The following is a 13,774-nucleotide window of genomic DNA, read 5'->3' as shown; positions in this document are numbered from 1 at the left end:
GTTTCTCTCAAACATACATGCATACCCACTCTTTTGTCTTAATTTTGGCTAATTCTTCTGCCTTTTTCCCCTTACTTCCTCATCCCTGTGTGAACAACTAACTAATTATCTTCCTAGGGAAAGCTCCAACACATTTCTGTGTAGTCTTTCCTGATCCAATCATGAATGATCCCCAACTTTCATTAATTAAGAATGATTAATGGATCTAATATTTATATGCCTTTTTTCTATTTCATACTAATTATTATACAGTTTCTCAGTAAGCTCTCTCTCACTGAACCACAAGATCCTCCAGAACATGGATCATTTCTTTATATTCCTTGTCCCTAAAACTTGGTAGGGACTTGCTAAATAAATATGGAATGAAAATAATATCATTCTTGCCATGTATGACTAAAAAAAATAATAAAAAAAGAAAATAATATCATTCTACATGTAAAATTTTTCCCTTTTTAAAATGTGTATAATTAAATATCCTGGAGAATCTCTAAAGACTATCCATACTCCTAATCCACCTAATTTAAGTACTAATTAAATTTACTCCTAATTCATTAATTGATTGCTTTCTCTATAACAACAGTTACTTGATTTTGTTTTTTATTTTGGTTTATTTTGATGACCGTGGGGATGGGATTGAAGAAAATATACTCATTTGGATACCACAGAGCCTGCAAGAATCAAACTTTTTGTGGAAACAAGTAGATACTGATTTCCCCAAATATTAAAAAACTAATCCTGAGGGTTAAGGGTATAATTCTGTGATACAGTGTGTGCTTAATAAATGTGAGGCTCCAATTTCAATCCCCAGCACCAAGAAAAAAACAAAACCAAAAATTCTCAACATGTAACATTTAAAATCTGGCAAAGGGTAAAGAATTTCAAAGAAGAAATTTAAATAACCTAAGAAACTACTTCTCAACTTTCAATTCAGAAGTAGTTTTATGTACATTAAAACATATCATCAGTAAAACCTTAGCTTCAAACTATTTGGCAAGGATAGACAATAGATAAATAAATGGAAACTGGAAATTATTTCAATGTAAGGTTATATACCTTTAAGCTTATAACTAGATCATCCTCTATATTTGTTTACAATGACACACTAAAAGCCATAATCATCATCAAAAAGCATCAGTTTGGTATATTCGAAAAAAAATGGGAGTTAGTGTTAAATGTGTGTCTGGTCTCACCTGCGACTTACAAATATTCTAAGCTTTCTTTCTTTTTTTTTCTTTTGGTACCGGGGATTGAACCCAGAGGCACTTAACCACTGAGCCACATCCCCACCTTTTTTATATTTTACCTAGAGACAGGGTCTTGCTAAGTTGGTTCAGGCTGGCTTTGAACTTTTCGATTCTCTTGCCCCAGCCTCCCAAGCTGCTAGGATTACAGGTGTGTGCTACCAGGCCTAGCCCTAAGCTTGCTTTCTGTCTACAAACCAGAAATTCTACAGGGTTGTAAAAAACCTAGTGAGTCAATGTAAATAATCAAATACCTGGTAAACATTATAGAATTACACAAAATAAGACATCATCATCACATCATATTAATTTCAATACCTACCAGAAAAGGGATTTTTACCAATGATTAAGACATTTGGCAATGACATCACAATCAATTGCTGCAAAGTCTCCTGTAAAATAATATCCAATAGTTATTGTATGGCTAATGCTGATGAGATAATAATTATTAATCAAGTTATAATTATGTGTACACTCTTCTGTATGTGTGCTATACAAACATGAGAAAAGATATGCAAGGTTTAAAAACTTTTGCAACTTTAAATTAATGGATTAAACAGCTAAAATTATAATACAAGATAGACTTAATGCTCACAAAAGAAAATTATCTAAGTTGAACTGTTCTAATATTTATTATTTTAAAATCTGAAGGTTGAAGTGCTAGAAAATTAAATAGCATTCCTCAATAAAAGATCAAGAATGTATACTTTCTGTCCTTTTGTTATTTCTCTCTGGGGGAACTAAATATGCCAACTGACTTGAAAAATAAGAAAGCTAATTATCTTATTACAAATACTGTCTTATGATCATTTCACACAAGCAATCTTCTCCTTAGTGAATCATTATTTCTCTGACTACTATCAAACTTTTATTACCAAGAATATATGCACATCCTGAAGGCACAGAATGATTCAAAAGAAGTGAATGTTTTAAAATTACTCATCTTAGATACACATCTAGTATGTACCTTCTGTTTATACCATCTTTTCCTTGAGAGGAAATGAAGAACACTGCCATTACAACCACTAACACTGATGATATGCTACAAATGGTCTGGGATGAATGTACCAGACTACAGGATGGATGGGTACCAGATGAAATCACTGAATCTTTGCAGAGTATAGAAATAATCACGATAGTTTCTTCACAAACTGGCTTTGACTACATTACTACTAATACATTTTAGATAAGTAGTTACTGAGAAATATATTTTTGAAAGCATTCAACTTTTAAAATCATCCTTTTAAAAATAACAATGTGAGAAAGCAAATAACCATGAAAAATAACTATGAAAAGTTAACTTGTATTGCTTTTTAAAGATATTCAATTCTAGATCCTTTAAAGTATTTTTTCATGGTTGATGGGTGCCATCACAATAGATGTTAATTAGAATTAATCTTTTATCTATAATTCTTCATATATATGAAAGTTTCAAAAATTTTTCTTCAGCATATTTACTAGCTATTTTAAAAGTCTACTACTAAGAATACGTATTCACTTAAAGAAAAGTAAATATTCAATGTGTATCATGTTAGAAAAATATAACTAAGAATATTAAGAATGAAACCCAACTACTATGTATAACCATAAAACTCTTATAAAAAATATTAAGAATGTGTCAAAAATTGCTAAAATCACTTATGCCAAGGAATGATACTGATTTGGGTATTTAATAAATAATTTTTCCAGTTAAAAGTAAGTTATATCAAGGGCTGGGGATGTGGCTCAAGCGGTAGCGCGCTCGCCTGGCATGCGTGCGGCCCGGGTTCGATCCTCAGCACCACATACCAACAAAGATGTTGTGTCCGCCGAGAACTAAAAAATAAATATTAAAAAAAAATTCTCTCTATCTCTCTCTCTCCTCTCTCACTCTCTTTAAAAAAAAAAAAAAAAGTAAGACAATGTTATAACCATGCATGTAACAGCTCAAAGAAAGTAAAAGAATACATTTCTGATTTAATTTTAGTTTCTTGTCTTGAAGCAAAACTTTAAAGGTTATCATCATGGATATTTAAAAGAAATTATGAATAAGAGATGTTATTTGCATAAAACAACAATAATGTTTTGTCCATATCCTAACTTTGTGAAGATAACCTATGTCAGAATAAAGAACCTTTTAAAACTTTTTAAAGTAACATATATTCATATGTTTAGTGAGTATATGAAAAAAATATTTTATTATTACTACTAATAAAAAATTAAATTAAAAAAAAAGAAACTTCAAATACACCCTCACAAAGAAGAATTTTAAATTGTATTAGATTCTGAATTTTTTTTTAAAAAGCTTTATCTCAATTTAAGGACATCACTGATAAAACTCATTTACATTTACTTTTGAGTAACATGAGTCAAAATTAATGAATCTACATATTTCCAAGGCAATTAATTCTACTGATTTACCATGTAACACTCCATATCAGTAAACTCTCATAAGCAGAACTGTCCAAGTAGATGGTAATCTTCAATCTACTACTTTCCTGCTTCTTTTTCCTTAGTAGTTTGCCACTTCTTGTCTATTTTCCCATGCTCCCATGTAAAGCTAGTCTTTCTATAGTGATGAAAGCAATCTCATACACTCTTACACCACATAGTATCATCAAAGACCTCATGTTAACAAAATTTCAAGTCTGATCAAACTGCTAAATTCAAATTTACCAACATGTTATCAAAAAATGTATTCTAGTATTGAATGCAAATGCCTAGTATAATATACTTTGGATGAATGGAGCCAGAATGTCCTGGCTTAAAATTTAGCTTCGTGATTTACTACATACGTATTTTTGTGGTTGTGGCTGTTGTAAGGGTAAAAAGTGAAATGAAAGCATAAAATTTTAAATTATTAAAAGTTATTAAACATTATAACAGTTAATGAGAAGGGCTAGAGTTGTGGCTCACCTAGCACATGTGAGGCATTGGGTTTAATCCTCAGTACCACACAAATAAAAATAAATATAATAAAGATATTGTGTCCATCTACAACTAAAAAAAATTAAAAATTAAAAAAAGAGTTAATGAGAAAAAACTTGCCTTTTACTTTATTTTCAAGCATTAATTTTACATTATATCTAAACTACTAATATTGGGCAATCAGGCAGTTAAAATTACACAAATTTTTAAAAAGCAAATTACTTTAAAATCATTACTTGGCTGCCCTATGTGTAAGATTCTGGCTGTTTTTGTAAAAATTGCATTTTATTTCCTTACTCCAATATTACAAGCAATATTGAAAAATGTACTAAACATAAAAGAAAACAGAAGATAAAAAACTGACTTCTCTTGTTAAAGCTTTATTATGTAATCTCAAAACTCCCAGACATCACTTAGCCCTAAAGATATTAATCATATGGTATTAAAGAAGTGGCAAAAGGATATATAAATGAGTCCAAGATACATATGACTTTACTAAGAGGAATAAATTAATTGACAGGTCAAGGGAAAAAATTATATATATATAAATAAAACTTCTGAAGATAAATTTGTTCCTCAAATTTTATAGAAGCCTATAAAAATGGAATAAGAGGGGAGAAATTTTTTAGGAAATCATGGAAGTTATTCATTCAACAAATATTTGAATATCTGTTATCTGCCATGTATTAATCTAGACACTGCAAAAATAGCAGTGAACAAAAATCCTTGCTCTCAAAGAATTTTCATGATGGACCCAACATGGCAGCCGGCAGGGAGGCAGCTCTTTCAGTACCTCCACACTAACGGGATCAGAGAGACGCATTAATACACCTAGATTCTTCCTGCTGAGAAACTTCTAGCAAAATTCCGCTGAAAGGAGACCTGCTGGGAATTAGTAAGTGTATTGGAGATGAAAGTTTGCCCAAGACGAATGAATCTCGGCCACGTGGCACAGAGGTCCAGTCCCGCCGGCCTGCCTCTGCAAACGGCTCCTGCAGGCCCACTGCGGCAAATGGCCCCCCGCCGGCCTGGCGCAGCGAAAGGCCCAAGCCCACCCGGCTCAGCAGGCAACGTGAAGGGACTCAAACCAAGCCTTTATGAAATAGCGAACCAGGAACTAAAACCAGAGATTGAGTCAGACCAGAGACAAGCCAGTCCCACCCATCCCTTCGGACACTCCGGCAAGGAGCCTGAGGCCCGCCATAGCAGAGAGGTGACATCACCAGAGTTCGGCCAACGAGATTCCTTCCCAGCGGAATCCACTTTAGCAGGTGTGTGACTCCCACCTCCACCAGATACAAACAACTGGGAAACTTCAAAAATCTCTCCGTGGGTGTGACAGTAAGGGCCAAGGGACCCCCGACCCCCAACTCCCCCTACCGCCATGGCGTGGGCATGACTGTAGGGGTGGAGGGAAGCAGAGAAGAGTCCCCACCCCCAACTCCCCCAACCGCCAACAGAGAGGGGGTGACGGTAGGGGCGGAGGGAAACAGAAGGCACTCCTGACCCCCAACTCCTCCTACCGCCAGCGGAGAGGTCGTGATTGTAGGGGCTGAGGGAAGCAGAGGGGATTCTCGATCCCCAACTCCCCTTACCACCAGTGGCGACACCCAAGGTCTTAGCCGCCAGTTTCCGAGGGCGTGCCCACCAAAGGGGTCCGGAAAAATTAAACTATTGGCTCCCAGATCACAGCTCCACAGCACTGGGGCTTAGATAAATGACAGAGAGAGTGCTCAGTCGTTCAGGAAATAGGGTACACAGTGGGGCTGAAAGTGTAACCAGATCCTTGAGGAACCACCTCCAGTGAGCAGGACCTGGCTGGCTGGCAGGAGGAAGGGGAGGAGGGGCCGGAGAAGTGAAACAGCTCTGGACTAACAGGATTGAGAGACTCCCAGGAGCCGTCTTACAGGGATTGCTGTCAACACATAGAGGGCAGAAGCTCAGCTCGGAAGGCACAACTCCGCCTACTGGAAGAGAAGAAAATAGATCTCTAAGACCTAATTTTATTTCTTATTTTATTTTATTTTTTCCCTCCCCTTTTCCTTCTTTCTTTCCCTTTTCAAGTTTTATTGTTCATTCCATTCTCCTCTATTCTATCTATCTCCCTCTCCTTCTTTCTTTTTATAAGCACCTTCCTTCCCCTAACCCCCAACTTTCATCCCAAGCATTACATCCTCCATTACATGTAATTGTCTAAATGCAAATAGGTGAATGTTTCGAGGCTGTCTATAGGGCTCCTAAATACCTAGCTACTACCAACACCCTGATCCAATCGACTGTTAGTATCCCCCTTCGGTAGAGCAATCTTCTAAAGTAGTCAAGACATACTAACCCTTATACCATAGCACCTAATCTAAACATAAAGTCCTAAGAACAAACAACAAATCACTATATGCATACAGAATCCAGAAGCCTTCTATAAATTGAATGAATCAGCTTTAAAGTACAATAAAGCCCAACATCTCTAGGCATAGTCTCCCACCACAAAGGAGAGACAACAGAGATATACAAAGCCAAAACAAATTTATAGGACAAAGCAAAAACACAGTAGACAGAGCTGGAAAGTAACGTGAACAACATGAAAAAACAAGGGAAAAAAGGATTACAAACAATGCAGGACAACATAAATCTACAGGAGGACCTAGAGGCATCAGAAAAATGGACAGAGAAAGAACTTAGGGCATATCTAACTCAGATGGAACGGAATATTAGAGAAGACATGAGACAGCAAGTCCAAGAATTGAAAGTATATTTTGAAAACGAAATAAATAAACAAATCCAAATGGCAAAGAACGAGCTCTACCAGGAGATAGAGATTTAAAAAAAAAATCAAACAGTAATCCTAGAAATGCAGGAAACCATAAACCAAATTAAAAACTCAAACGAGAATATCACAAATAGACTAGATCAAGTAGAAGTCACAACATCAGATAATGAAGACAAAGTTTATCAACTTGAAAAGAATATAGTCAACACAGAAAGGATGCTTAAAACTCACGAGCAATCTATCCAAGAGATATGGGATGTCATAAAAAAACCAAACTTGAGAATCATTGGGATAGAAGAAGGTATAGAGGTCCAAACCAAAGGAATGGACAACCTATTAAATGAAATAATCCTAGAAAACTTCCCAGAGATGAAAGATGGAATGAATTGCCAAATCCTGGAAGCTTATAGGACCCCAAACATCCAAAACCATAATAGACCAACTCCAAGACACATAATTATGAAGATATCCAACATACAGAACAAGGAGAGAATATTAAAAGCTACGAGAGAAAGGAGGCAGATTACATTCAGGGGTAAACCAATTAGGTTAACGCCTGATTTTTCATCACAGACTTTGAAAGCAAGAAGATCCTGGAACAACGTATTTCAAACGCTGAAAAATAATGGATTCCAACCAAGAATATTGTATCCAGCAAAACTAAGCTTCAGATTTGACAATGAAATTAAAACATTTCACAACAAACAAAAGCTAAAATAATTCGCAACCAGAAAACCAGCACTGCAAAGCATTTTGAGCAAAATACTACAAGAAGAGGAATTGAAAAATAGCACCCAAAACTAACAGTGGAAGGTATCTCAGTAAAGGGGGAGAAAAATAACCAAAGAGGAAAAACTAGCCAAATTAAAATAAATAAATAAATAAATAAACATGACTGGAAGTACAAATCATATTTCAATTGTAACCTTAAATGTTAATGGCTTAAATTCACCAATCAAGAGACATAGGCTAGTAACCTGGATTAAAAAAACAAATCCACAATATGCTGCCTTCAGGAGACTCATATGATAGGAAAAGACATACACAGACTGAAGGTGAAAGGTTGGGAAAAATCATACCACTCACATGGCCCTCAGAAGCAAGCAGGAGTGGCCATACTCATATCGAATAAAATCAACTTCAAACCTAAGTTAATCAAAAGGGATAAAGAAGGACACTATATACTGTTAAAAGGAACCATCCACCAACAAGACATAACAATTATCAATTTGTATGCACCAAACAATGGTGCAGAAACGTTCATAAAACAAACTCTCCTCAAGTTCAAGAGTCAAATAGACCACAACACAATAATTATGGGTGACTTCAATACACCACTCTCGCCATTAGACAGATCCTCCAGACAAAAGCTGAATAAAGAAGCTATAGAACTCAATAACACAATCAATAACCTAGACTTAACAGACATATATAGAATATATCAACCATCATCAAGTGGATACACGTTCTTCTCAGCAGCACATGGATCTTACTCAAAGATAGATCATATATTATGCCATAGGGCAACTCTTAGTAAATATAAAGGTGTGGAGATAATACCATGCACCATATCTGATCATAATGGAATGAAACTGGAAGTCAATGATAAAAGAAGGAAGAAAAAATCCTGCATCACCTGGAAAATAAACAATATGTTACTGAATGATCAATGGGTTACAGAAGACATAAAGGAGGAAATCAAAAAATTCTTAGAGATAAATGAAAATACAGACACAACATATAGGAATCTATGGGACACAATGAAAGCAGTTTTAAGAGGGAAATTCATCGCCTGGAGGTCATTCCTCAATAAAAGAAAAAAACCAACAAATAAATGAACTCACACTTCATCTCAAAACCCTAGAAAAGGAAGAGCAAAACAACAGCAAATGTAGTAGAAGGCAAGAAGGCAAGAAATAATTAAAATCAGAGCGGAAATCAACGAAATTGAAACAAAAAAAAAAACACTGAAAAATTGATAAAACTAAAAGTTGGTTCTTTGAAAAAATAAATAAGATCGACAGACCCTTAGCCATGCTAACAAAGAGAAGAAAAGAGAAAACTCAAATTACTAACATACGGGATGAAGAAGGCAATATCACAATAGACACTACAGAAATACAGAAGATAATTAGAAAGTATTTTGAAACCCTATATTCTAATAAAATAGAAGATAGTGAAGATATCGATAAATTTCTTAAGTCATATGATCTGCCCAGATAGAGTCAGGAAGACACACACAATTTAAACAGACCAATAACAAAGGAAGAAACAGAGAAGCCATCAAAAGACTACCAACCAAGAAAAGCCCTGGACTGGATGGGTATACAGCGGAGTTTTACAAAACCTTCAAAGAAGAATTAATACCAATACTTTTCGAGCTATTTCAAGAAATAGAAAAAGAAGGAGCTCTTACAAATTCATTCTATGAGGCCAACATCACCCTGATCCCGAAACCAGACAAAGATACTTCAAAGAAAGAAAACTACAGACCAATATCTCTAATGAACTTAGATGCAAAAATTCTCATTAAAATACTGAAGAATCGAATACAAAAGCATATCAAAAAAATTGTGCATCATGATCAAGTAGGATTCATCCCTGGGATGCAAGGCTGGTTCAATATATGGAAATCAATAAATGTTATTCACCACATCAATAGACTTAAAGATAAGAACCATATGATCGTCGAGATAGATGCAGAAAAAGCATTCAACAAAGTACAGCATCCCTTTAGGTTTAAAACACTAGAAAAACTAGGGATAACAGGAACTTACCTCAACATTATAAAAGCTATATATGCTAAGCCTCAGGCTAGCATCATTCTAAATGGAGAAAAACTGAAGGCATTCCCTCTAAAATCTGGAACAAGACAGGGATGCCCTCTCTCACCACTTCTATTCAATTTAGTTCTTGAAATACTAGCCAGAGCAATTAGACAGACAAAAGAAATTAAAGGCATAAAAATAGGAAAAGAAGAACTTGAAATATCACTATTTGCGGCTGACATGATTCTATACTTGAAGATCCAAAAGGGTCTACAAAGAAGCTGCTAGAGTTAATAAATGAATTCAGCAAAGTGGCAGGATATAAAATCAACACGCATAAATCAAGTGCTGGCGAGGATGTGGGGAAAAGGGTACACTTGTACATTGCTGGTGGGACTGCAAATTGGTGCGGCCAATATGGAAAGCAGTATGGAGATTCCTGGGAAAGCTGGGAATGGAACCACCATTTGACCCAGCTATCACCCTCCTCGGACTATTCCCTGAGGACCTTAAAAGAGCTTACTATAGGGATACTGCCACATCAATGATCATAGCAGCACAATTCACAATAGCTAGACTGTGGAATCAACCTAGATGCCCTTCAATACATGAATGGATAAAAAAAAAAATGTGGCATTTATATACAATGGAGCATTACGCAGCACTAAAAAACGGCAAAATCATGGAATTTGCAGGGAAATGGATGGCATTAGAGCAGATTATGCTAAGTGAAGCTAGCCAATCCTTAAAAAACAAATGCCAAATGTCTTCTTTGAGAGTAACTAAGAACAGAGCAGGGAGGAAGAGCATGAGGAAAAGACTAACATTAAACAGAGACAAGTGGTGGGAGGGAAAGGGAGAGAGAAGGGAAATTGTATGGAAATGGAAGGAGACCCTCATTGTTACACAAAAATACATATAAGGGTTTGTGAGGGGAAAGGGGAAAAAAAACAAACAAGGGAGAGAATTGAATAACAGCAGATGGGGTAGAGAGAGAAGATGGGAGGGGAGGGGAGGGGGGATAGTAGGGGATAGGAACGGTAGCAGAATACAACAGTCACTAATAGGGCATTATGTAAAAATGTGGATGTGTAACCGATGTGATTCTGCAACTTGTATATGGGGTAAAAATGGGAGTTCATAACCCACTTGAATCAAATGTATGAAAGATGGTATGTCATGAGCTTTGTAATGTTTTGAACAACCAATAAAAAAAATAAAATAAAGAATTTTCATTTTGGTAATATTAGAGAGAGAAAAATTGTTTTGATGATGAAGTGCTAAAGATAAAACAGGGAATAAAAGTATGGAGTAAAGGTATAGATAAGAAGGGTGAAATCTTTTAAAGATATGCAAGTATTTAAATATAGAAAACTAAAGCATTTCCAGGGCCATTAAAGCAAAATTTCACTGACTAGATAGAAATTCTATTCTGGCATGAAGACAGCCCAGAAAGATTTGGAGAAATATATTCATTAGTAAAAGATAGGGAAAAGGATGAACAAGCAGATATTATGTTAAAAGTAATAGCAGTATTAACTAATTTCATTCCAATTTCTGTTAGTTGGTTTTGTATAACTTTGCTATATAAAATGAAATATTAATCATATTTTAGTTGACCATCTAAAAACATTTTGTTGAATATGTATGAATTAAAGTTCCTGTTCCTAATAGAGTATAAGAAAGACTATTTCAAATAAATACCAGATATAAACATTATTATTATTCAAAGATAATTAAACTAGGCTTGCTTTCTTCCTAAAAATTATCCATAATAACTTTCTTCATGATAAGAAATTAAACAACACTTCTGGTAAAGGTCAGGCCTCATTTCCCTTTATTTATTTTTTCCCCATTTCCCTTTATTGAATCACACATGGAACAAAATGCTGTTACTAAAATACCCTGTAATGACAGTTAATAGTCTATTGTAAAAAGTCAGCATATAATTACATTTATCATACTTATGTTTATCATACTATATATATTTGTCTTTCTGTTACTAGTGAAAAGAATTAATAAGACTACACATTTTAGTAGGTTATAGAAAAGATTTAAATGAATGGCATTTGAAAGGAAAGAACATTTGCCCAGTTTCAAAAATATAAAGAAATATAAAGCATTTTTTGTATAATTTTATTTGTTACTGGATTTTATTAATACTCCAAATGTTGCTTATTACCACAGATGTTTAAAAAAAAAACTAAACAGTATTTGCTTTCTGTAGCAATTAGATTATTACTACTGCACCTGTGTTTTCTGTTTTCACTATTGACATTGACACCATGCAAAAATTGCCTAATAAATTTAAGTTCCTAACTATAATTATACCAAAACTCTCTCTACAACAGTTCTGAAAATGGACTAAGATTTGTTTTTTTTGTACATAGTGTCTCTGATCATATTCAATATTCCTCCCTCACAATAATGAAAAAAAAAACTTTTAAAGAGAGCCTATGCAATTTTATATAACCACTATAATTTATTTATTTTCTGACTTCAAAAACTTTTGAATATTTACAAAAGAAAGAGACATCTGCTATGGATAAAATGAATATTTTAAAAGGTCTGAATTGAGGCTGGGGATCAGTGGTAGTGCACTTGCTTAGTATGTGTGAGGCACTGGGTTCGATTCTCAGCACCACATATAAATAAGTAAAATAAAGGTCCATTGACAACTAAAAATATATACATACATATACACACACATATGTACACATATTAAAATATACAAACAAATAAAAAGGTCTGAATTGCCACTTAATCACAATGAAGTATACATTCAATAAAATTTCTGATAATCTAATGTTAAGTAGTTACCTCTATTACAACACCTCACTTCCCTTTTTTAGGGATTAAAAATTGTTTCCCCAAGGATTTGCAGTAATGTGGTCCCAATTTTTAAAAAATATTAGACACATACAAATATAATATATAAATACACAAGTATGGAGAAAAAGATCTAAAAAGCATATATTATTCAGGTGATAAAAGTGGTAATATCCTAGTACTCGAACCATGTTTGTATTTACTCTTTTTTTTTTTCCTAATTTTCTATGGTATACCTAATTGTTTCTAAAAAATACAAAATTGCTTAGAATGAGTTAAATGAAAAATGGTTCAGGGCTGGTTGCACGAAAGGAAAAAAAAATCTCTTGAAGGCATGTATCCTTTGTCCAAACACCAAAGAATTACTACAGATAATGTTCTCCCTGGAGATGAGCTTCCAATTAAAACACACAGACACATCACTACCACCACAAGACATAGTAAGCAGAAAACAAAAAAGGAAAGATCCAGATCTCCACATATTTCAGATTTTATAATTATCAGAGGCAAAATCTAAAATAGAAAAATTTTAAATCTCTAAATAAACAACCAAAAAATTAATGAACAAAATGAAAAAACATATATAAAGAAGTAAAGGGACCTTCTAAAAATGAAAGATATAATCAATACATTAAACAGAAGGTCTGACACAGATGAGAAGCAAATTAGCAAACTAGAATTCTGAATAAATTAGAATACAAACCAAGATAACATAAAATAGAGTTTAATAAACAAGTAGGATAGAATAGGTAAGTTTACTATTAAACACATACAAATAAAATATATGAATACACAAGTATGGAGAAAAAAGATCTAAAATATATGACTGTTAATTTTATTTTTTATTTAATTTTATTTGTGGTGCTGGGGACTGAACTGAGGACTTCATGTATGCTAAAAAAGCACTTCTACTACTTGAGTCACATTCCCAACCTTCTTATAATATTAGATTAATAACAGAATATGAAGAGACAGGGCTGGGGATGTGGCTCAAGCGGTAATACGCTTGCCTTGCATGTGTGCGGCCCGGGTTCAACCCTCAGCACCACATACAAACAAAGATATTGTGTCTGCCGAAAACTAAAAAATAAATATTAAAAAATTCTCTTTTTTTTTTTTTTAAAAAGAGACAATATTAGAAGAAACAGTATTAAAATGAAGAGCATGAACAGTATTTTAGCCAAGAGAGAAAACAGCTTAAACCAAGAACAAAAATTAGTCTAATAATTAACCCCAACAGAGGAAAAACCTTGCAGAGATAC

The 13,774-nt window shown here is 34.2% G+C and overlaps 1 protein-coding gene across 4 annotated transcripts in view; it reads right to left on the bottom strand.

Moving 5' to 3' along the window:
- Ccdc88a (coiled-coil and HOOK domain protein 88A) overlaps positions 1-13,774 on the bottom strand; it is a 134,177-nt gene that overhangs the window by 90,099 nt on the left and 30,304 nt on the right. For all 4 annotated transcript variants that reach the window (XM_040271362.2, XM_078029160.1, XM_021724274.3 and 1 more), the window contains exon 4: positions 1,564-1,633. In XM_040271362.2, coding sequence (XP_040127296.2) covers positions 1,564-1,633 — 70 coding nt within the window. The remainder of the gene's footprint in view (positions 1-1,563; positions 1,634-13,774) is intronic.

This window comes from Ictidomys tridecemlineatus, chromosome 12 (assembly GCF_052094955.1).
Source record: "Ictidomys tridecemlineatus isolate mIctTri1 chromosome 12, mIctTri1.hap1, whole genome shotgun sequence".
Taxonomy (NCBI): Eukaryota; Metazoa; Chordata; class Mammalia; order Rodentia; family Sciuridae; genus Ictidomys; species Ictidomys tridecemlineatus.
This window is presented reverse-complemented; position numbering and strand designations above follow the sequence as displayed.